Source organism: Pavona decussata, unplaced genomic scaffold (assembly GCF_977016875.1).
Source record: "Pavona decussata unplaced genomic scaffold, jaPavDecu1.1 SCAFFOLD_41, whole genome shotgun sequence".
NCBI lineage: Eukaryota > Metazoa > Cnidaria > Anthozoa > Scleractinia > Agariciidae > Pavona > Pavona decussata.
Genome location: NW_028145463.1, coordinates 190,674 through 211,329, shown reverse-complemented (window position 1 = coordinate 211,329; position 20,656 = coordinate 190,674). Strand labels below are relative to the sequence as shown.

At 36.5% G+C, this 20,656-nt stretch overlaps 2 protein-coding genes across 2 annotated transcripts in view; both read right to left on the bottom strand.

The window, feature by feature from the left end:
* LOC146482892 (uncharacterized) overlaps window positions 1–20,656 on the bottom strand; it is a 41,443-nt gene that overhangs the window by 16,850 nt on the left and 3,937 nt on the right. The gene's annotated exons all lie outside the window — the stretch shown is intronic.
* On the bottom strand, window positions 6,743–10,522 carry LOC146482893 (uncharacterized). Its single transcript, XM_085106550.1, has 4 exons — window positions 10,423–10,522; window positions 9,631–10,212; window positions 8,864–8,940; window positions 6,743–8,542 (listed from the first exon to the last, which is right to left on the bottom strand). Exons 1-4 carry the CDS (start codon window positions 10,477–10,479, stop codon window positions 7,576–7,578), a joined length of 1,683 nt encoding a protein of 560 aa, XP_084962676.1. The 5' UTR covers window positions 10,480–10,522; the 3' UTR covers window positions 6,743–7,575.

Genomic DNA, 20,656 nt, shown 5'->3' with positions numbered 1-20,656 from the left:
CTTCGTTGAATTAGGATTAGAATACACTATCTATTAAAAGAAAAGTAGCACCATAGCACAAATAATAAAGGGGGATGGGGGCAAATGAACGCAACAGCTTGTGAACGCGTAGCGCATTTTGCGTTAAATTACACGCCGCAAATTTTCAATTACTTGTGCGCGCAACGTCAAAACTCAAAATTTATAAATTGTATGGATAAGATTAGGGTATTGCTGAATTTGGAAAACAATACAATGTGAAGTAAAAAAAAGTAGCCGCATAGGTCAAATAATGTGAGAGATAGAGACAAATGAATGCAAAAACTTGTGAACGCGTAAATCAATTTCCGTTAAATTACACACCGGAAAAATTCAAATGCTTGTACGCGCTAAGATAAAACTCAAAAACTATATATTGTATGAAAAAGCTTAAACTTTTTTTGAATTTGGATTAGAATACACTATCCATTAGAAAACAAATAGCACTATAGCACAAATAATAAGAGAGATAGAGGCAAATGAAAGCAACAATTTGTGAACGCGACTGTCAATTTTTGTTAATTTACACATCGGATATATTTAATGACTTGTGCGGGCTAAGTCAAAACTCAAAAACTATAAATTTTATGCAAAAGCTTAAACTTTCGTTGAATTTGCATTAGATATCGATTACAGTATCCATTAAAAGAAAAGTAGCACCATAGCACAAATAATAAGAGAGATACAGGCAAATGAATGCAACAGGTTGTGAACGCGTAACTGAATTTTCGTTAAATTACACGCCAGAAAACTTCAAATACTTGTGCGCGCAACGTCGAAACTCAAAATACTATAAATTGTATGGAAAAGATTAAACTATTGCTGAATTTGAAAAACAAGTCACTGTGATTAAAAAAAAAATAGCACCATAGCACAAATAATAAGAGAGATAGAGGCAAATGAATGCAACCGCTTGTGAACACGTACCTGAATTTTCGTTGAATTACACGCCGGAAAAATTCAATTACTTGTGCGCGCAAAGTCAAAACTCAAAAAATATACATTGTATGGATAAGATTAAACTATCGCTGCATCTGGAAAACAATACACTGTGAATTAGAAAAAGTTAGCCGCATAGGTCAAATAATGTGAGAGTTAGAGGCAAATGAATGCAAAAGCTTGTGAACGCGTAAGTCAATTTTCGTTAAATTACACAGTGAATAAAATCAATTGCTTGTGCGCGCTAAGTCAAAACTCAAAAACTATACAAGGTATGAAGAAGCTTAAACTTTCGCTAAATTTGAAAAAAAATGCACTGTCCATTATAAGAAAAATGAACAGCATAGGACAAATGATTAGAGAGATAGAGGCAAATGAATGCAACCGCTTGTAAACGAGTAACCCAGTTTTCGTTAAATTACACACCGGAAATATTCAATGACTTGTGCGCGCTAAGTCAAAACTATAAATCCTATAGAAAAGCTTAAAATTTCGTTGAATTTGAATTAGAATACACTATCCATTAAAAAAAGTAGCACTATATCACAATTAATAAGAGACATACAGGCAAATGAATGCAACAGCTTGTGAACGCGTAGCGCAGTTTGTATTAAATTACACGTCGGAAAATTTCAATTAATTGTGCGCACAACGTCAAAACTCAAAAACTATAAATCGTATGGAAAAGATTAAACAATTGCTGAATTTGGAAAACAACACGCTGTGGATTAAAAAAAAGGAGCAGCATAGAACAAATAATAAGAGAGATACAGGCAAATGAATTCAGCAGCTTGTGAACACGTAACTGAATTTTCGTTAAATTACACGTCGGAAAATTTGAATGACTTGTGCACGCAACGTCAAAACTAAAAGACTATCAATTGTATGGATAAGATTAAACTATTGCTGAATTTGGAAAACAATACACTGTGATTTAAAAAAAAGTAGCACCATAGCACAAATAATAAGAAAGATAGACGCAAATGAATGCAACCGCTTGTGAACGCGTAACCCAATTTTCGTTAAATGACACACCAGAAATATTCAATGACTTGTGCGCGCTAAGTCAAAACTCAAAAACTATAAATTGTATGAATAAGCTTAAACTTTCCTTGAATTCGGATTAGAATACACTATTTATTATAAGAAAAGTAGCACCATGGCACAAATAATAAGAGAGATAGAGGCAAATGAATGCAACCGCTTGTGAACGCGTAGCGCAATTTGCGTTAAAATACACGCCGGAAAATTTCAATTACTTAATTGTACGCAAAACGTCAAAACTCAAAAACTGTAAATTGTATGGATAAGATTTATGCTATTGTTAAAATCGAAAAACAATACACTGTTAATTAAAAAAAATAGCACCATAGCACAAATAATAAGAGAGATAGACGCAAATAAATGCAACAGCTTGTGAACGCGTAACCCAATTTTCGTTAAATTACACACCAGAAATATTCAATGAGTTGTGCGCGCTAAGTCAAAACTCAAAAACTATAAATCTTATGAAGAAGCTTAAACCTTCGTTGAATTCGGATTAGAATACACTATCTATCAAAAGAAAAGTAGCACCATAGCACAAATAACAAGAGAGATACAGGCAAATGAATGCAACAGCTTGTGAACGCGTAGCGGAGTTTGCGCTAAATTACACGCCGGAAAATTTCAATTACTTGTGCGCGCAACGTCAAAACTCAAGATTTATAAATTGTATGGATAAGATTAAAATATTGCTGATTTTGGAAAACAATACAATGTGAATTTAAAAAAAAGTAGCCGCCTAGGTCAAATAATGTGAGAGATAGCGGCAAATGAATGCAAAAGCTTGTGAACGCGTAAATCAATTTTCGTTAAATTACACACCTGAAAAATTTAATTGCTTGTGCGCGCTACGATAAAACTCAAAAACTATATATTGTATGAAAAAGCTTAAACTTTCCTTGCATTTGGATTAGAATACACTATCCATTAGAAAACAAATAGCACAATACCACAAATAATGAGAGAGATAGAGGGAAATGAAAGTAACCACTTGTGAACGCGTAACTCAATTTTTGTGGTGAGGTGGGGCTCTGACTGAATTTGAGTGAAATTTGAAGAGGTTTTACAGTCGAACCAGGTCAAGCGTACCCCCATAGATTCTATTAATGAATCGATTATTTGAAAATTGAAGCCATTAGTCGTTTCAATATTGTTTTATTTTTAAAATGAGCAGATCAACATTCAAATCAAAACTAGATTTCTGATTGGATTATAAGAACAAAGGATGCGCCTTATATAGAAACGTTATAATAACAAGTAGCTTGCTCACAAAATGGCGGCAAGGAACAAACTCGGCCGAATTTACGAGCCTGGGAAGCCTCTCTCCGACGCATTTAGAAGGGAAATTCTAGACTTGTATAATCATGGATTTTCGAAAAAGCGGATTTCCCGTGATTTACAAGTTTCAACGCGTACTGTGAGGAAGATAATTAGCCATTTCCAACGATATGGGACTTTGACTGCTTTTTCGAGAGGTGGGAGTGAGCCACGTAAAGTAACGGATGATGTGTTACAATGCATGGAAATCTGGAAGCTTCAAAAGCCAACAGTCTATGCTCGTGAGATTCAAAATAAGCTTCTCCTTGATGGAATTTGTCATGGGTTTACTTTACCATCTGTTTCATCGATTAATCAGAGTCTACATGGCAAGTTAGGAATGACCCGGAAAAAAATTTGCCAAATACCAACAGAACAGGTGAGGAATATTTGGAAAGTTGATGATTACCTTCAGATCACCCAGGGATTGAGTCCCACTACACTACATTTTTTCGATGAAGCCTCAGTAGTTAAAACAACTTCCAATCGTCAGTATGGAAGCAGTTATAGAGGCACCAAGGCAGTGGAAGTGCAAAGGTATGCATCGAACGCAACCTACACGGTGAACCTTCTTCACAGTGTCTTTGGCGTGGACTATTATAATATCATTCCAGGTGCCTCAAATGGTGAGGAGCTCATAGCTTTTTTTGATTATGCACTTGACTGTGAAAGGGATAATGGTCTTCCGGTTTTCCTTGAAGGAGATACAGTCATTATGGACAATTGTGGATACCATCATAGTAGAATTACTGAAAGGACCCTTAGAGCAATGCTTGCCACGAGGGGAGTCACATTACTATTTCAGCCTCCATATTCACCCAATCTCAATACCTGTGAATATTGTTTTCATCAGATGAAAGAGGGGCTGAGACAAAATGAGTTATATTCGCAGGAGTATACAGAGATGGCAATAATGGATTCCTTAAACAGCATTACTGCAACTCATTCTGTGAACTATTTCAGGCACTGTGGTTACATATACTAGCTATATAATACCAGTAAGCCATCTTGATGGGTAGGCAAGCACGTCTTGAAATAACAGTGTTTGTATGGAAATCATAAAACTTTGCTTCAGTTCTGAACGATAATTCATGAATAGGAAACTTTTGGCACTAGGAAGAGGATTTTAAAGAAAAAATATTGGAGGGATGAAGCTGTACCAGAAATTGTCCAGTCGTGTTTTGGACTTCCCATACATTTCCCTGTATTTATTCCTGCAAACTATTTTTAATAGCAGTTTACAGCTGGTTCACTGGGAAAGATTTACAGACAAAATGTATGGAAATGTCAAAATGCAACTAGATGCTTTCTAGCACAGCTACATTCCTCAGTTATTTTCTGTAAAATCCTTTACCTAGTGCCTAAAGTTTCCAATTCATGAATTTTTCAGAAGCACCAGCAATGTTTTATGAAAATTATTCGACATCGGATTTCCATACAAACTCCGTTATTTCAAGATGTGTTTGCCTAGCCATCAAGATGGCTTCCAAAACCATGATAAGGTCTATTATGTCAAAATAGATTTTTGTCAGTAGTACACACCTGATGTTGGTGGAAGAGTAGCTTTTGTTAACTTGGAATTTATTTTTGTTCTAGTGTAGAAGCTGTTATTACACGGCATGCCCGCAGGGCATGACGTGTCTAGGTTTCGGTCGGGTATCTTTTTTTTCTTCATCGTAGTCACAAATGTGCACATTAATTTATGCATTAAACTCTGTCCTCCCCTAGTAAGGATATATTGTTCTGATTGTCTTCAACAGAAGCAGCCCAATCAAAATCTATTTTTCAGGCACATATCACGAGAGAGGGGACCCACTCATCACTTCCTGTGTGACGTCAAATCATCATTTGATTTATTCATTAAAACTAGATTAAATTCTTCCCTCTCCCAGAAGGGATCTATTGTTTTGATTGTCTTGAACAAAAGCGGCCCAATCAAACTCCATTATCCGCGCGTATATCACGAGGGAGGGGACCCACTAATCTCTACTTGTGTGACGTCAAAGCAAATCATCATTTGGAAAAGTTGTTTTCGTTCAATGGCGGCCACATGTCTGAATTTAGGACTCCGAATCTGCCATTTCCAGAAAGAAAAAGAACGTTTTTCGAGCGGTAAATCGAAATAATAACTTCTAGGTAGTACTCGAAAGTTGAAACGGTGGAAATTGTGAGAGTTCACAGCGAAGAAACTTCGCTTTTACAAACAGATCAAATAATTCAAAGCCAAGGAAGCCAGACCAGTTCAGCGGGGTCATGACGTTATTGCAAAGTTATTCCGGTATGATTCCCAGTAACACAATGATAAAAATCGTTATCGCAGAGTGATTTCCGGTATGTTTCCCAATAACACAATGACAAAATATCAAGCAGTCTCTCTGAATAAAACCATTGAATTATTTCAATTGCGAAGGGAAGATAGTTTTTAAAAATCTGCGAAGCATACAATGGGGAATAAATGGGGCTACATTAAGCATTCCGTGTAATGCCATTAGAGGGGCATCTTGTTGTTTGGGGGCTAGGGACATTGTTTCTGTTGTTTGTTTTATGGTTCTTTCAAATGATATCAAGCCATTCACGAGACCATACTGGTGCATAGCAAACTCCTGAAACTAGATGTTACACACTGTAAACAGTGTCAAGGTGTATTACACAGACCAAAACCCGAAATGACCCACTTAATGATCCTCTGCGACAATCTTTTTCATTGTTATAAGGTCGTCATCAACAGCTGATTATTACCTAGTAACAATGCAAAATATGTTATCAACTCTTCTTAAATTACAACTCGCTCGCTATTTCTTACCTGATCTGTTGGTATTTGGCAAACGTTTTTCCGGGTTGTCAGAGCAATCAGCTTTCCCATCAATTTCAATGACCTACCAGAACTAAAGGATGTGGGTTCAAAACTTAATTCACAATAATTATTGTGAATCCAGTTAGCATGCTCATAGTTGCAGACCTGGCATTGAAAATCAAACCTACTGGTGATTGCTTGTGGTAGCATTATTATTTTAGTTGCTTACATTTGAAGTACTTCAGCCTGAGTCACATGTTTGGTATTAATGGGTGATTTTGCACAAAACTGTTAAAATGTTCAGAAAACCCCTGTCAAAGGTTACTGGTTTGCCTGTGTACACAGTTATGGAAGTATGAGGCTTTTCTTTCGTGAGGTCTGGAAGGGAGAAAGAACACGAAAGATAAATCATCACTTACCATTAGCAAGGCCTGACACTCAGACTATATATCAAGAAAAATCATAAATTATAATAGGTAAATACCGGTAGGCAGATATGCCTTTGTGAGTTAACCCTGTTTCATGTTGCAGAGAATCTTGGTGAATAGTTGTTTCTCACTGGAGATCAACAATAACAGTTTATTTTACTCATTTTCTCAAAGTTAACTTACAAAAGGAGCTTAATTTCACTCTAATTACAACGTACAGTATAGTGAGGCCAATGTGTCACTATGAGTTAATTAAGTTTGGCCATTCAGTGAATTTTAACATGGAAACTAAAAGGGAACATCAACTGATAGTTTGTATTATGGTGTGAATGTCCAGTTTTGGCTGAAATGACATGCATATACTTTTAGTGGATACAACTTTTTCCAATAAAAATCATTACAACCAAGTTCTTTGTGACGTATTTTAACACAACTTGCTGAATCAACCCAACATGATCAGAGGAGAGGATCTACCCTGATCTACCATATTTGCCTTTCCCTATTTCATGACTTGTAAGGTAACACTGTCAGCTCTTCTGCCCTTTAGGCAGTCAAAAGATACATTTAGAGAAAAATTTCTGATTTTGTGTGACCTGAAGTAATTGCTTTTGGCTCTTGCGAACAAAGCACTTATTCAAATTCCTGTTATTCTAAAACTGATGACAAAAAATGCAATTTCTCATGTTAAGCTAGTGTTTGACATTTCTTGTCTTTTTTGTTGTAGTATTTTTCCCTTACCCTTTACATGTAAGCCCTAACATTGACCAGCATCTTATTTCTCCTTACATTGAATCTCAATCAAACATAAAGGTCATGGGGACAAAGTAAATGATCATCACAGATCAACTGTTTAACACAAATAATTTAAATAGTGCTAATTATTAGTACCATCACAAATGTAAGGAGATAGTGTGGGGAATATACTTGTTGTCAGCATTGGGCTTGAAGAGTCAGCCACTCAAACTTGAGCTAAATTTCCACATAATAAAACATTGTCTTGTATGCCATTAACACATACATTAACACTATTGACATTCATGGGCTACCTAGATCACTGTTAACAGTTTTATTTGAAGCAATTTCCTTTGTTATAACCAGTTGCTGTTTCACCCAAGAATCATAATTGAAAGACTGTGATTCCTCACTGAAGGATTGTGATTCATCTTTGTCATCCATCACACTTGCCAAACTTGCTACTGCTCCAACACTACTTGTTTTAGGAGCAGGGCTTTCTGTTAGAGAATCATCTTGTGTTTCATCATCTGGTCCAACCAGGGGAACTGCTTTACTTCCAATGAGAGATTGCCTGAATTTTTTGCCATGATCCTTGCATGACGCCTGGTTGTCATACTTAAGTCTCTTCCTGGAAAGCTGGTCATGGTCATGTTGGTTTGTTTTATTAAATATGTTCTTACTACTGTAAGGCTGGTTGGAAGGTGTATAGTTACCTCTCCTTGTAATCTTTGATTTCTCATGATACCTACCACTGGATGTAGAGTAATAGTGTCGAGATCTATTGCTAACTGGAATGTTTCTTTGCCAATCAGAAGTGGGAGAGTGCCACGCTGGGCTTTGCAGACCTACACTTGAAGCTGTAGGTTGCATGTATGTTGGCCGACTTTGGGGACGTGGGCTTGGGGTTCTATGATACATGTATGGTAGAGGACTTTGAGGTCCATAGTATGGGGGTGAATGAGGGATGGTAAATGGTGCCCATTGGTTGTGGATTGTTATTGGTGATTTACAATAGCTCATGTTCTGTTTCTGGTACACAAGGTGATCATTGGAGTTATTTTGCACAGACTTCATGCTCCCTGCCTTATTTCGATAGCTTTCTATTATTTGCTCTAAATCTGCTGTGTCTGATGGAACCCTGTGATTACATGCAGTAGCTAAAATTCGTAAATCATTGTCTAGTGCTGTTCTGTTAGAATACTTGATGGGATTACTGTACTGCAATTTTTTCCTAGTCTGGGCAAAAAAATTAGTCCTTGTTCTTTCCCTGAAAACAAATGAAAAGAATCCAAATGTTATCAATTAATGTACGTACAAATGATTGTCACAGACATCAGGTTTTAAAACTTCCTGACTTTTCTCCAGCCTCTCCTATCCGCTCCACCCATTTATTTGTGATCAATAAGATTTTTCAATGAATCACATTGTATCGAAACAAGCTAATCAAACAACTTCATGAATAAATGTTCTATGGAGTCAGACATTCGTCCTTAAAATATGGTGATATAACACATTTGACAAATATTAAAAACAGTTTGACGATTTTCTAAACTCTGGCAGTTTAATGTTACGGTGTATGAATACATACTTAAGCAATTTGTAGTTCTCCATTTCATCCATATTTCTTTTTAGTTGCTTATGGACTTCCTTAACTTCAGCTTCAGCCTGGATTAAACAATAAACAGATGATAAAAATTCATCTAGGTTTGGAGGATTTGCAAAAGTCATACAAGTCCACTGTACCAGCAACTGCAAAAAAAACCCATAAAAAGCCATATTGCCATGAAGTCATTTGCTTTCAATAACAGGGCAGACACTAACTAACTAAAGTCTTAGGAACAAACTATCAAAACAAAGAAAACAATTTATTCACCTATCCAGTGAGGGGGAATATCACAACCAAGCAAACTTTAACAGTTGTCAGTTGTAGATGCACGTCTATCTATATGAAAACATTTCACCGAGCATTTAACCAATAGGCATTTTACAGTTGTGTGCTTAGTGACCTGGCCTTGATTTGGAAGCGAGGCTGGGGGTGACCGTTTTGATACAAACCTCACTTCTTTTCATGTGTAAATGCAATTAGTTAGCATAAGAACAGTATGATCTACAATTGAAAAGCAGTGAGGTTTGTATCAAAACAAGGTCACCCCCAGCCTCGCTTCCGATCCAAGGCAAGGAAAGACTACTTGGAGTAAATTTATGTTGTAGACATGATAAATTTCACTTTTTAGAGCTAAACAAAATTCAACAAATAAACATGTCTCTCCTTCCTTAGATTTCTTACTATCTTTCCTTTAATAAAAACAAAAAAAGTTGAATAATATATATATATATATATGTATATCAACTTGCCTGTTTTATGTGGTCTCTATGTTCTCGGTGTAATGACAGTTGGCCACATTCAAAGTAGCCTCGACAAAGAGGCTGCCTGCAGTTATTAACACGATGACCTTTATAATGACAATTACTGCAAGTGAAATTTGAGTTCTTCCCTGCATGACATCTTTCTCTCGGGACAACTTTCAAGGATTCCAGTGTTGCCTGCGCAATACTAAGTTTATAATCAAGAACGCTTCTCTCATCTTCCAGGTTACTGATCAATAGTTCCACACCATGATCATGCGCCTGCCCATCCCGATGAGCTGCAGAGATATCATCTGTAGAGGGTGCTCGGCGGCTGTCAACGATCAATACTTTTATTTTATCTCGATCTCTAATTTGAGTAATATCAATGTCAACAAAGTCCTCCCATTCTGGGTCATATCGTTGCAGAGACACAACAGCAGGAGCATACGAGTGGGAAAATGTCTGCAATCGTGGTTCGAATACACGCTCAACCAACGAAACTTTATCGATTGATTTGTCATCACTTTCAATACAATACACCTTTTTTATCCCTTGATATTCTAGCAAAATTGTTCGTCCTGAGGAATCCTGAAAATAAAAAAAATGTGCAAGGACCTGTATTTAATACACGCGATACTGTAGTCCGGCGAAATTCACGACAAAACGTGCACGGACTTTGGGTAAAGGCTTCTTTCCTAGCCATGTATGCGAATGAGAATTTTTACAAGTTCTACGGGATATAAAAAGTCTAAAAAAAGTTGTGGAAAATAGCATTTAGAAGGGGAAAATTAAACTCACCTTTCCCGCCACGTTCGACGCCATCTTTGAAAAGTACAGTTTCCATATTAGGAGCATCCTTTGTTCGAACAATCCAATCAGAAACCGAGTTTTGATTTGAATGTTGATCTGCTCATTTTAAAAATAAAACAACAATGAAACGACTAATGGCTTCAGTTTTCAAATAATCGATCCATTAATAGAGTCTAGGGGGGTACGCTTGACCTGGTTCGACTGTAAGAATGGATAGAAGAAAGAAAATGATTTTTGAAACACTAACAGACAGTTGATACCCACGCAAGAGCACCCCAGGTTGTTAGTGGACTAACTTGGGTATCCGTCTATTAATTATTAACTACAAATTCTAATTTTAAAAATTCACTAAATCTTCAACATTTCTTATATTTTTTCATTTTACCAATCCTTCAAGAAAAATTATTTCCTTCCAAATATACCTTAAAACTACCCAAAAATTCATAAAACACCCCAAATCATTGATTTGTGTTATGAATGGAGGGTTTTTGTATTGCTTGAAATGCAAACAAGATATTTCCATTTGACCGATTTTAAGCGGCGTGAAAACGGCTTTCAGGTAAACCCCCACCTTAAATTACACGCAGGAGAAATTTAATTACTTGTGCGCGCAACGTCAAAACTCAAAAACTATAAATTGTATGGATACGATTGAACTATCGCGTAACCCAATTTTCGTTAAATTACACACCAAAAATATTCATAGACTTGTGCGCGCTAAGTTAAAACTCAAAAATTATAAATCGTATGAACAAGGTTAAACTTTCGTTGAATTTGGATTAGAATACACTATCCATTAAAAAAAGTAGCACCATATCACAAATAATAAGAGAGATACAGGCAATTGAATGCAACAGCTTGTGAACGCGTAGCGCAATTTGCGTTATATTACACGTCGGAAAATCTCAATTACTTGTGCGCGCAACGTCAAAACTCAAAAACTATAAATCGTATTAAAAAGACTTAACTATTGCTGAATTTGAAAAACAATACGCTTTGGATTAAAAAAAAAGGAGCAGCATAGGACAAATAATAAGAGAGATACATGCAAATGAATGCAACAGCTTGTGAACGGGTAACTGAATTTTCGTTCAATTACACGCCGGAAAAATTCAATTACTTGTGCGCGCTAAGTCAAAATTAAAAAACTATAAATTGTATGGATAAGATTAGAGTATTGCTGAATTTGGAAAACAATACAATTTAAATTTAAAAAAAAGTAGCAGTTTAGGTCAAATAATGTGAGAGATAGAGGCAAATGAATGCTAAAGCTTGTGAACGCGTAAATCAATTTTTGTTAAACTACACACCGGAAAATTTCAATTACTTGTGCGCGCAACGTCAAAACTCAAAAACTATAAATCGTATTAAAAAGACTTAACTATTGCTGAATTTGGAAAACAATACGCTTTGGATTAAAAAAAAGGAGCAGCATAGGAGAAATAATAAGAGAGATACATGCAAAAGGCTTAATATTCTAAAAGGCTTAATATTCTAAAAGGTATCAAGTACACGGTTGACCGAACCACTTTAAGAAAATTGTACAAATCTTTGGTGCGTCCTCTAATGGAATATGCTGACGTATTATGGGACGGATGTACTGAAAGCGAAAGCCATCTCCTCGAGCATGCGCAATATGAGTCAGCTAAAATCGTATTCGGGGCCAACAGGCATCGTCTTATGGAAGAACTTGGGTGGGAAGATCTCAAAACTAGAAGAGCCATTCATAAATTGCTGTTATATTTTAAGATCGTTAATAATTTTTGTCCTAGTTATCTAGTTGATTTATTACCCTTACAAGTTAGTAAAAGGACAACTTACTCCTTACGTACGGCATCAAATTACTCTCTTCTCGCAAGCCGCAATGAACGTTTTAAAAGATCTTTTTTTCCCTCAACTACTATCTTGTGGAATGACATTAGTTTTGACATACGTTGCCTCGAATCCATTGGTTCTTTTAAAAAAGCTTTATTTTCATATTACAATGTACAACACTACTTATGATTTTGCTATTGATAGATTTAATGCAATTTTCCATACTCGTTTACGTTTAGACACTTGCGCGCTTAACTATTATCTTTATAAAATAGGTTGTAAAGAAAGCCCCGTGTATTTTTGTGGTTTCTACAGCGAGACAATTAAGCATTTTCTTCTTGAATGTCCACTTTATTCTGCCCCTAGAATTAACCTGCTCTCCTCTGTTGCTCGCATATTTGCTGACAGGTGGTTTTCCATGTCTAAAGCACAAATACATGTAGTATCAGTTTTTCTGTTTGGATCACAGTTACTTCCTCCTAAGCAAAATAATGATCTATTTTTTCATGTCCAGTCTTTTATACCTGAATCGAAGAGATTTTATAAAAGTACCTAGCTGTATATTTTCCACCTGTTAGCATTGCTTAATGCTGCCTTTGGTTAATTTTGCTGCCGCTCTGACTAATTATTATTTAATGTTAATTTTTTCAATTCAATGTTATTTCGAAGTGAGCCCTCTCGATGATTTTTTTTTTCTCTTAGGGCAAACTTCGGCAATAAAATATGTTTAAATAAAAAAAAATGAATGCAACAGCTTGTGAACACGTAACTGAATTTTCGTTTAATTACACGCCGGAAAAATTCAATTACTTGTGCGCGCAACGTCAAAATTAAAAAACTATAAATTGTATGGATAAGATTACAGTATTGCTAAATTTGGAAAAAAATACAATGTGAATTAAAAAAAAGTAGCCGCATAGGTCAAATAATGTGAGAGATAGAGGCAAATGAATGCTAAAGCTTGTGAACGCGTAAATCAATTTTTGTTTAACTACACACCGGAAAATTCAATGACTTGTGCGCGCTAAGATAAAACTGAAAAACTATACATTGTATGAAAAAACTTAAACTTTCGTTGAATTTGGATTACAATACACTATCCAATTAAAAGAAAAGTAGCACCATAGCACAAATAATAAGAGAGATACAGGCAAATGAATGGAACAGCTTGTGAACGCGTAACTAAATTTTCGTCAGTTAAATTACACGCCGGAAAAATTCAATTACTTGTGCGCGTAACGTCAAAACTCAAAAACTATAAGTTGTATGGATAAGATTAAACTATTGCTGAATTTGGAAAACAATACAATGTGAATTAAAAAAAGTAGCAGTTTAGGTCAAATAATGTGAGAGATAGAGGCAAATGAATGCAAAAGCTTGTGAACGCTTAAGTCAATTTTTGTTAAATTACTCACGTATGAAAAAGTTTAAACGTTCGTTGAATTCGGATTAGAATACACTATCATTAAAAAAAAAGTAGTACCATGGCACAAATAATAAGAGAGATACAGGCAAATGAATACAACAGCTTGGTACACTGCGCGCAACGTCAAAACTCAAAAACTATAAATCGCATAAAAAAGATTAAACAATCGCTGAATTCGGAAAAGAATACTCTGTGGAATAAAAAAAAAAGTAGCAGCAGATGTCAAATAATGAGTGTAGAAGCGTGTCTCCAAAACGAGATAAAACAAGATATCTGTGGATTCGACCGGAGGTAAACAGTCAGGCTGAAAGTGCTTCCCTTCGATCAACACTGGATCGATTCCGATTGCGGATATTTTCTGCAAATATCGATCTCTGATCGGCAAATCCAGCTTCTTTGCATTTTCAGAAATCGGAAAAGAATATGCAGCCTTCGAATTATCTTCGGAGCTTGATTCGCTTTTGTGTAAGTCCATTTTTTCTAGTGGGAACAATAAATCCACTTCTTGTTTTATTTTCCTATTTGACGTCTTAAAAATAATAAAATTAATGAAAAAAAAAAAACAATTGAAAAAAGCCATGGTAGGTATTTCCTGGGAGATTTAGTGGTCTAACCGGGAGACCGGGAGATTTGATGAAAAACTTGGAGACTCCCGGGAAAACCGGGAGAGTTGGCAGGTCTGGAATTGCAGTTGTGACCTACCAATGCCGTATTACGCAATCAAAAGTGGTACACCAATATGGCGGCGGGCCAATGCGTGACGTGACGTGAAAACGATCAATAGCTTGTTGCGCTGTCTTTTAGCTCTTTGAGTTGCTTCTTATCTGAAAAACAGCTATTGTGTTCTTAGAGCTGAAATGTACCTCCATTATTTTGTGGCTTAGCTCGCATCCGCAGCAGATATTCGCAGCTACGATAGACAACTCTCTTGTGAGTCTCTAGGATGCTGGTGAAATTTCTTCTGGTGAGTGTCTAATGTTGTTTCTCATGCAAGACTGCAGTTTCGATTTCTTGGAATCTCATCAGCTGCTAGCATGTTAAAATGGGGTTAAAACGTTGACAAAGAATCCAACAATCTTTAATTGTTTCAATAACTGTTTATATTGCTTTTTAGTGAATTATGCAATTTGCTATTGAAGTGAAATGTTTATCAACTGTGAATAACACTGAAACAACGTTTAAACCATTTCAATCCGAATAAACGAAGATCTTCCTAAAAAAAAAACCCGAAGATTTGCGAAAAAATCGCTACAAAAACGAAGACTGTGGGTACCCATAGAAAGGCTCATATCGTGTTAACCTGTAACTGTTTATGTTTACGTTTAAATATAAACTTTTAAGGGCTGTTAGTTTTCTCATTGTAACTCTGGCCCTGAAGAAAACTAGTTGTGCTAGTTAAAATATTGGCCCCTAATAAATAAGCCCTTTGCCGTAGTGTCAGCCCTGCAATCAGTTTGGTTTATTTACACGTAAAGAGACGTCTGGCACGTGCATTTCACTGCAAGAGATCCGGCAACGGAACGTATTCAGAACAGTTTATTTTGAGTCGTGTGGTCCCTTGCATCAGGCAAAAGTTTCGTACCGTGCTACACCCTCATTTGGAGAAGATGTAGTAATATCGATCACCTAAAAAAGCCGGAGACTTGCATCTTGGAACAGGGAGACTAATTAAACCACCCGTTTACGGAACACACCGGCAGTGAACGCGGCTTTGAAAATCATGCTCCCAGGGGTGTGGAACCCATTGTTTGATATTAAACTTTTTTATACATTAAAAATTACCTTTTCAAGCAAAATGGTGACAGATAATATGAAGATGATAACTGATAAGAACAAGAACTGCAATTTAATCTCCGCTATAATGACACCGATCAACTCCGACACTTTGCCCAGTTTCACGGTTACCAGGACCTTGCCCAATCTATCGGAAAGGCAAATGACTTGATCTCCTCGTTACTCCGAGTTCTACAACGGCAAACAGTAGTGACGGATTATTTTAAATAAATCGTCCGTGAAATACCTTGAGCTAAATTTTTTATAGAGTGTTGATGCAAGAAAAGGCCTAAGAAACTTGATGTTTTGTTACATGGATTTTCATATTTTTCTGTAGATACTCAACACTAAAAGAATACTGTACTTATTATCTACTACGTGCTCTCTGTGTTAGAGCTAGAACTTTGCACAGACTTGAAATGCGCAAATACAGGGCACTTAGTTTTGTTTCAATGATTTTAGCATTCATCTTCACAAATGTTCACCTTTCAATAAGCGTTTTGCTATATAGAGGCAATAAAATTACGTTGACTGCCATTTCTACCCAAGTTTTATTGTACCTCTATTAAGCGGCCAGTTTTCAAAGTCCCCAAGGTGGCCGCTTAATAGAGGTCCGACTGTAATATAGGGAACGACTAAACATCCCCATTGATCTCAATATTACAGCGGTACAAGAGTGCCATATGGCACAAGAAGTCATTACGCGCTCAATATTGGGTCAATTTGTATCAAATTTGGACACCAAACAGATCTTGGGGAGATCTGCAAAATGAAAACATAAAATCTTACCCCCCTTATACATAAGACATGGTTAACCACCCCTCCATTTTATAATATTCCACGCTAAAATGAACAGGACCATTCATTTAAATAAATTAATTTTTCATTGTTTACAATGAACACTACTTTGCGAAACAGAAAAAGACTATCCGTTAGAAATCGAAACTTCTTGAAAAGTCGAAAATTTTGTTTTGATGCATCAACGAGATTGACCAATTTGCACCGAATGGCTTTCCATATAGCTGATACGATGGATGCAATGCCTGTAGACATCTATTAGGGGTAAGATGAAGATGGGGAGGGCTGGTCTATAAACGCACTGTATAATGACAGAAAGTGTAACACTGGAGTAGCCTTCAGCCATTTTTAATGTTACGTGCACAGCGCTAACGCGCGCCTTATTTTTCGACGGGCCATCTTCCGACATGCCATGTAACCAGGCCTGAGTCTTAGATGTAAGCACAACTGATTAATTTACGGTTGAACTCGACTTTGGGCGAAGGAGATGGGTTTATTAATCTTCAGAGTGAAGAAGTCAATCCGAGATATCGATAATTAAATCGGTGGTTTTGGAAATTTAACATGAGAACAAAACGGCCGAATTCTATACCGGAAGTTACAGAACAGAGCCGACCGAAAGCGGTCAAATAGTTTGAGTTTTTCTGAGAGTCATGCAAAATTTACAGGTTGATACATTTATCAGCCATTTCAGGTGAGCATTTGTTGTTAATTTGTCGTTCAGGTTCAGTTTAGCCAATAAGTGTTTTATTTTCATAACGGTCTTTGAGCTGTTTATCTAGCATGTCGAAGATGGTGCGTCGAAAGATAGTCGCTGTTGCAGTCTTCCCTATGCACGTAAAACTGAAAGGCTTTTGATTTCTTTTGTTTGCTCAGTTGTAAGCTGGTCTTTTCGTGACCCGCCTAAGGATAATGCTCGTGAACAGTCGCTATCTTTATCTTTATGGCACGCGAAGATTGGATACGAGAGTGAATAAAGGCCACTCTCGTACCCAGTCTTCTCTCGCCCCACAAACATAGAAACAGTGACTGGGTATGAATCTGTCTTAGAAGGACCTTAACGGTGGCTTCGGAGGTCTTTAAAGGGGCAGTGTCACCTTTTCTAAGTGCCACTTTGAATAGCGAAAAAAAATATTTGTATCGGATGGGAACATAAAATAATGGTTCCATTTTTTTTTACAAATAACCCTTCTAGGGAACAAAAGCTAGTAGTAAATCATTTTTGTCTGCAGATGGCTCAGATGGAAATGGATTGAAACTTGAAAAATTGGCCAATCTTTTGAAGTTCCTCGTGTGAATTTAAAACTGATTGTATTCTATTCTCACCCGGAGAAATCATTTCAAACTTTCCTCTCGCTGCTCTAAGAGCGTTTTTTTGTGAGGTTCTTTGTGAAATATTTGAGCTGTTTTGGCCAACATACAGCAAAATCTCCGCGACGGTTCCCCCTCAGCTTAAAATAAATGAAACAAAATATTTGGATTCTACTGTTCTCAAACCAAACACGTTTTACAGATTTCACTTTTTTAATGTTAATGTTTAAAATAGTCTCACTCATTATATACGCTACACTAATTGTTCTGTAGTGGGGAGGTTTACACGATACCGGCTAGACTTTCATTCCCGTACGACTTGAACACTTGCTGACATCGTATTAACAAAAGCCGGTTTGATGAAGCTATCAGTTTCATTGTGTAACGAAATGTTGAAACTTAATAGAAATATGAAACAAACAGTCATGTCCCGTTTACAAGACCCCGGAATGAATTTTCCTACAAAAATTGAGATTACTTGTCCGGTAAAACTTTTTGGTTGAAAATTCACATCGTTTTTACTGATAATGAATAATACTATATATGGAAACGAATCCACCGGTTTGAAAGTCGTTCGGGTATCATGTAAACACAGCTAGCTTACTTACTGACTTTATAGAGCAGTCTTCAATTGAGTACGTGTCAAACTCAAAGTTATTACTCTAGCCAATCAGCACAGATGTAAACAGTTCGGTGAACCAATCAGAATTCAAAGCAAGTACATGTAACCTGTAACCTTGGCCAAGCGCAGGAAAACGTTGAACATCAAGGCACGATTGGCTTTGGCTTTGCTTCCCATTGGTTGAGAAAGTGCCGCGAGTTTTGCTGACGAATCAGAAAGCATAGTAAAACAAAACCAAAGCAAATGCGAAATTACTTCGACACCCAATTGAAGAATGCTCTATACCTACTTATTTACCTAGTTACTTACATATGTACATGAAAAGATCTGCGCCAGGTTGTTTAAAAGACCATTGCGCCAATTTGGAATTGACGTCTACGTCTACTCTGAAAAGAAAAGACTGTTATAATAAAAGCATTTTCTTATGTTTGAGTTTAGAGAAAATAATTCCACGATGCAAATAAGAGGACCACTCGATTATGGCATCTTGTCAAAAGCCAAAAAAAATCATTTGAAATAAAAAAACCCCAGCATATTTCTTAACTTGTTCTCTCAAAATTAATGGGATTTCAAACAACCGAGCCCTGATCAGTTCTAAGATAATAATTGCATCATTATTCTTCTGAGCTTATTAAGCCGGTCAACGCTAACTACATCACTTGTTGTTGTTATTCAAACACAAGTTAGTGAGAAGTATTTTATTTTAGTATTTGAGTCTTCGCCCTCTTGTAATCAGGTTTCTGTAAGTTAACTCGCAGTCTTAGACTGTTTAAATTCATTGCTTGGTCTTTTGTGCTCTTTCTAACTTTGAGGGTCTTAGAGACTGTTTTTACTTACAATGGCAAGCACAATTTTTGCGGCTAAGTTATGGTATTTTTAAAAGAAACACAATTTAATACGATTTGGAGAAAATCATCTTTACATGCGAAACTGAGAACACTAGAAACGTCATTCTTAAAAAAAATTAAAGTTCTCGCTTCTAAATATGGGTAGATAAGCCGTTAAATTTGGCCTAAGTAACCACATTTTTTCTGAATTAACAATTAAGTAAAACGTTGTTCTCAATATTGTCTTAAAACGAATAATGACTTCAAAAAAATTAATAAAATGTCTTCAAAATATCTTTACAATGTTGGTATGTTATTTGTTATGCAGCTATGAAAAATTAAATGTTACGTCAAATTCATTTGTCCAGGTTTCTTAACGTTACATCAAAAGAAGAAAAATTACGTTTTGAAAACTTCATAAAGTGAAGTACCATTTTGCGCACTAAAAACAAGCCTGTACATGTCCTGCTCTCCAGATATATTACGAACCACAAAAGCAAAGGTTTAATGCAGTAACTTCATTTTGTTTCCATTTCATTTGTTACTGATTTACTGTTTGTTTGTTTGTTTTTTTGATCCGGCCATTACATCTAAAATATTTACACTACATACAAGTTCCCGGGATAGTTTGCATCACACCAAATGGACGTCATCAATGGATCAGTCAGACTCGCTTAGTAGTTCTCTCTTGTCTTGAGTATGATGACACTTCTGCCAACCAAAAAATATGTGAGGGATAAGTTTTCCTCGAGGCTCTAAATTTAGAAGTTTGTGGAGCTCAGGTGAAGCGCTTATTTTTTTTTTTGTTTGCCAGAAAAAAAAGGAGAGACAAACGAACAAAATTGAAGACACTACCCACGAAGTCCACCACATATTTTTGGCAACACATTAACAATTTCCCTTAATCAGCGAGACTCCTGGTGCCTCAATTGAAAACAACGTTCAACGGAAGTTTAACTTCCATTAAGGTCATTAAGTTCATAAAATGTCTAAAATTTAAAGGTACCATTCTTAAAAATCTGAGGGGAAATGGTAACATTCGTTCTTTATCTCAAACGGTTGAAACATTAACTAGTGCGAGAACAGGCGATCAAAATAGCGGGGAACGCAATTTTATTTACGTTGCTTTTTATTTTCTGAACGCCTGGAAAAGGCTAGAGTAAGAAAAGTAAGGCATTTTCGCATAGTACCAAGAAAACACGAAAACGAACATCTTCTCATGGCATCCTTTCTTAAAGCTATCCCCTCGTTTTAATAAACAGCGGAAGGCTTGGTAATTGAAATAATCTTTAGACAGCTTTTACGACTATTCCTCTGGCAGGAATTGAGCTTTCTTTGCAGTTAGCTGTCCTTGTTTATCATAAAATTACGTCTGTCTGAAGTTAAACACAAACTAAACTTACCATTCTGTTTCATTTCCTTTCTCCAATTCAAGCTTCACATCATCACCAATCAGCACAAATGGAGCCCAGTACTTCAAGTCACGGAACTTCTCTGACTCGCGCAGAGATTTCATGGCCTGGTGAAGAGCCACAATCGCGCTTTTTCCTTCTGCCAGGTGGTAGTAGAAGTGTTTCATAAACTCCATGGTAGCCTCGTCATCAATCGCCCAGAGTGACACCAGAACAGAGCGAGCACCAGCACACAAGA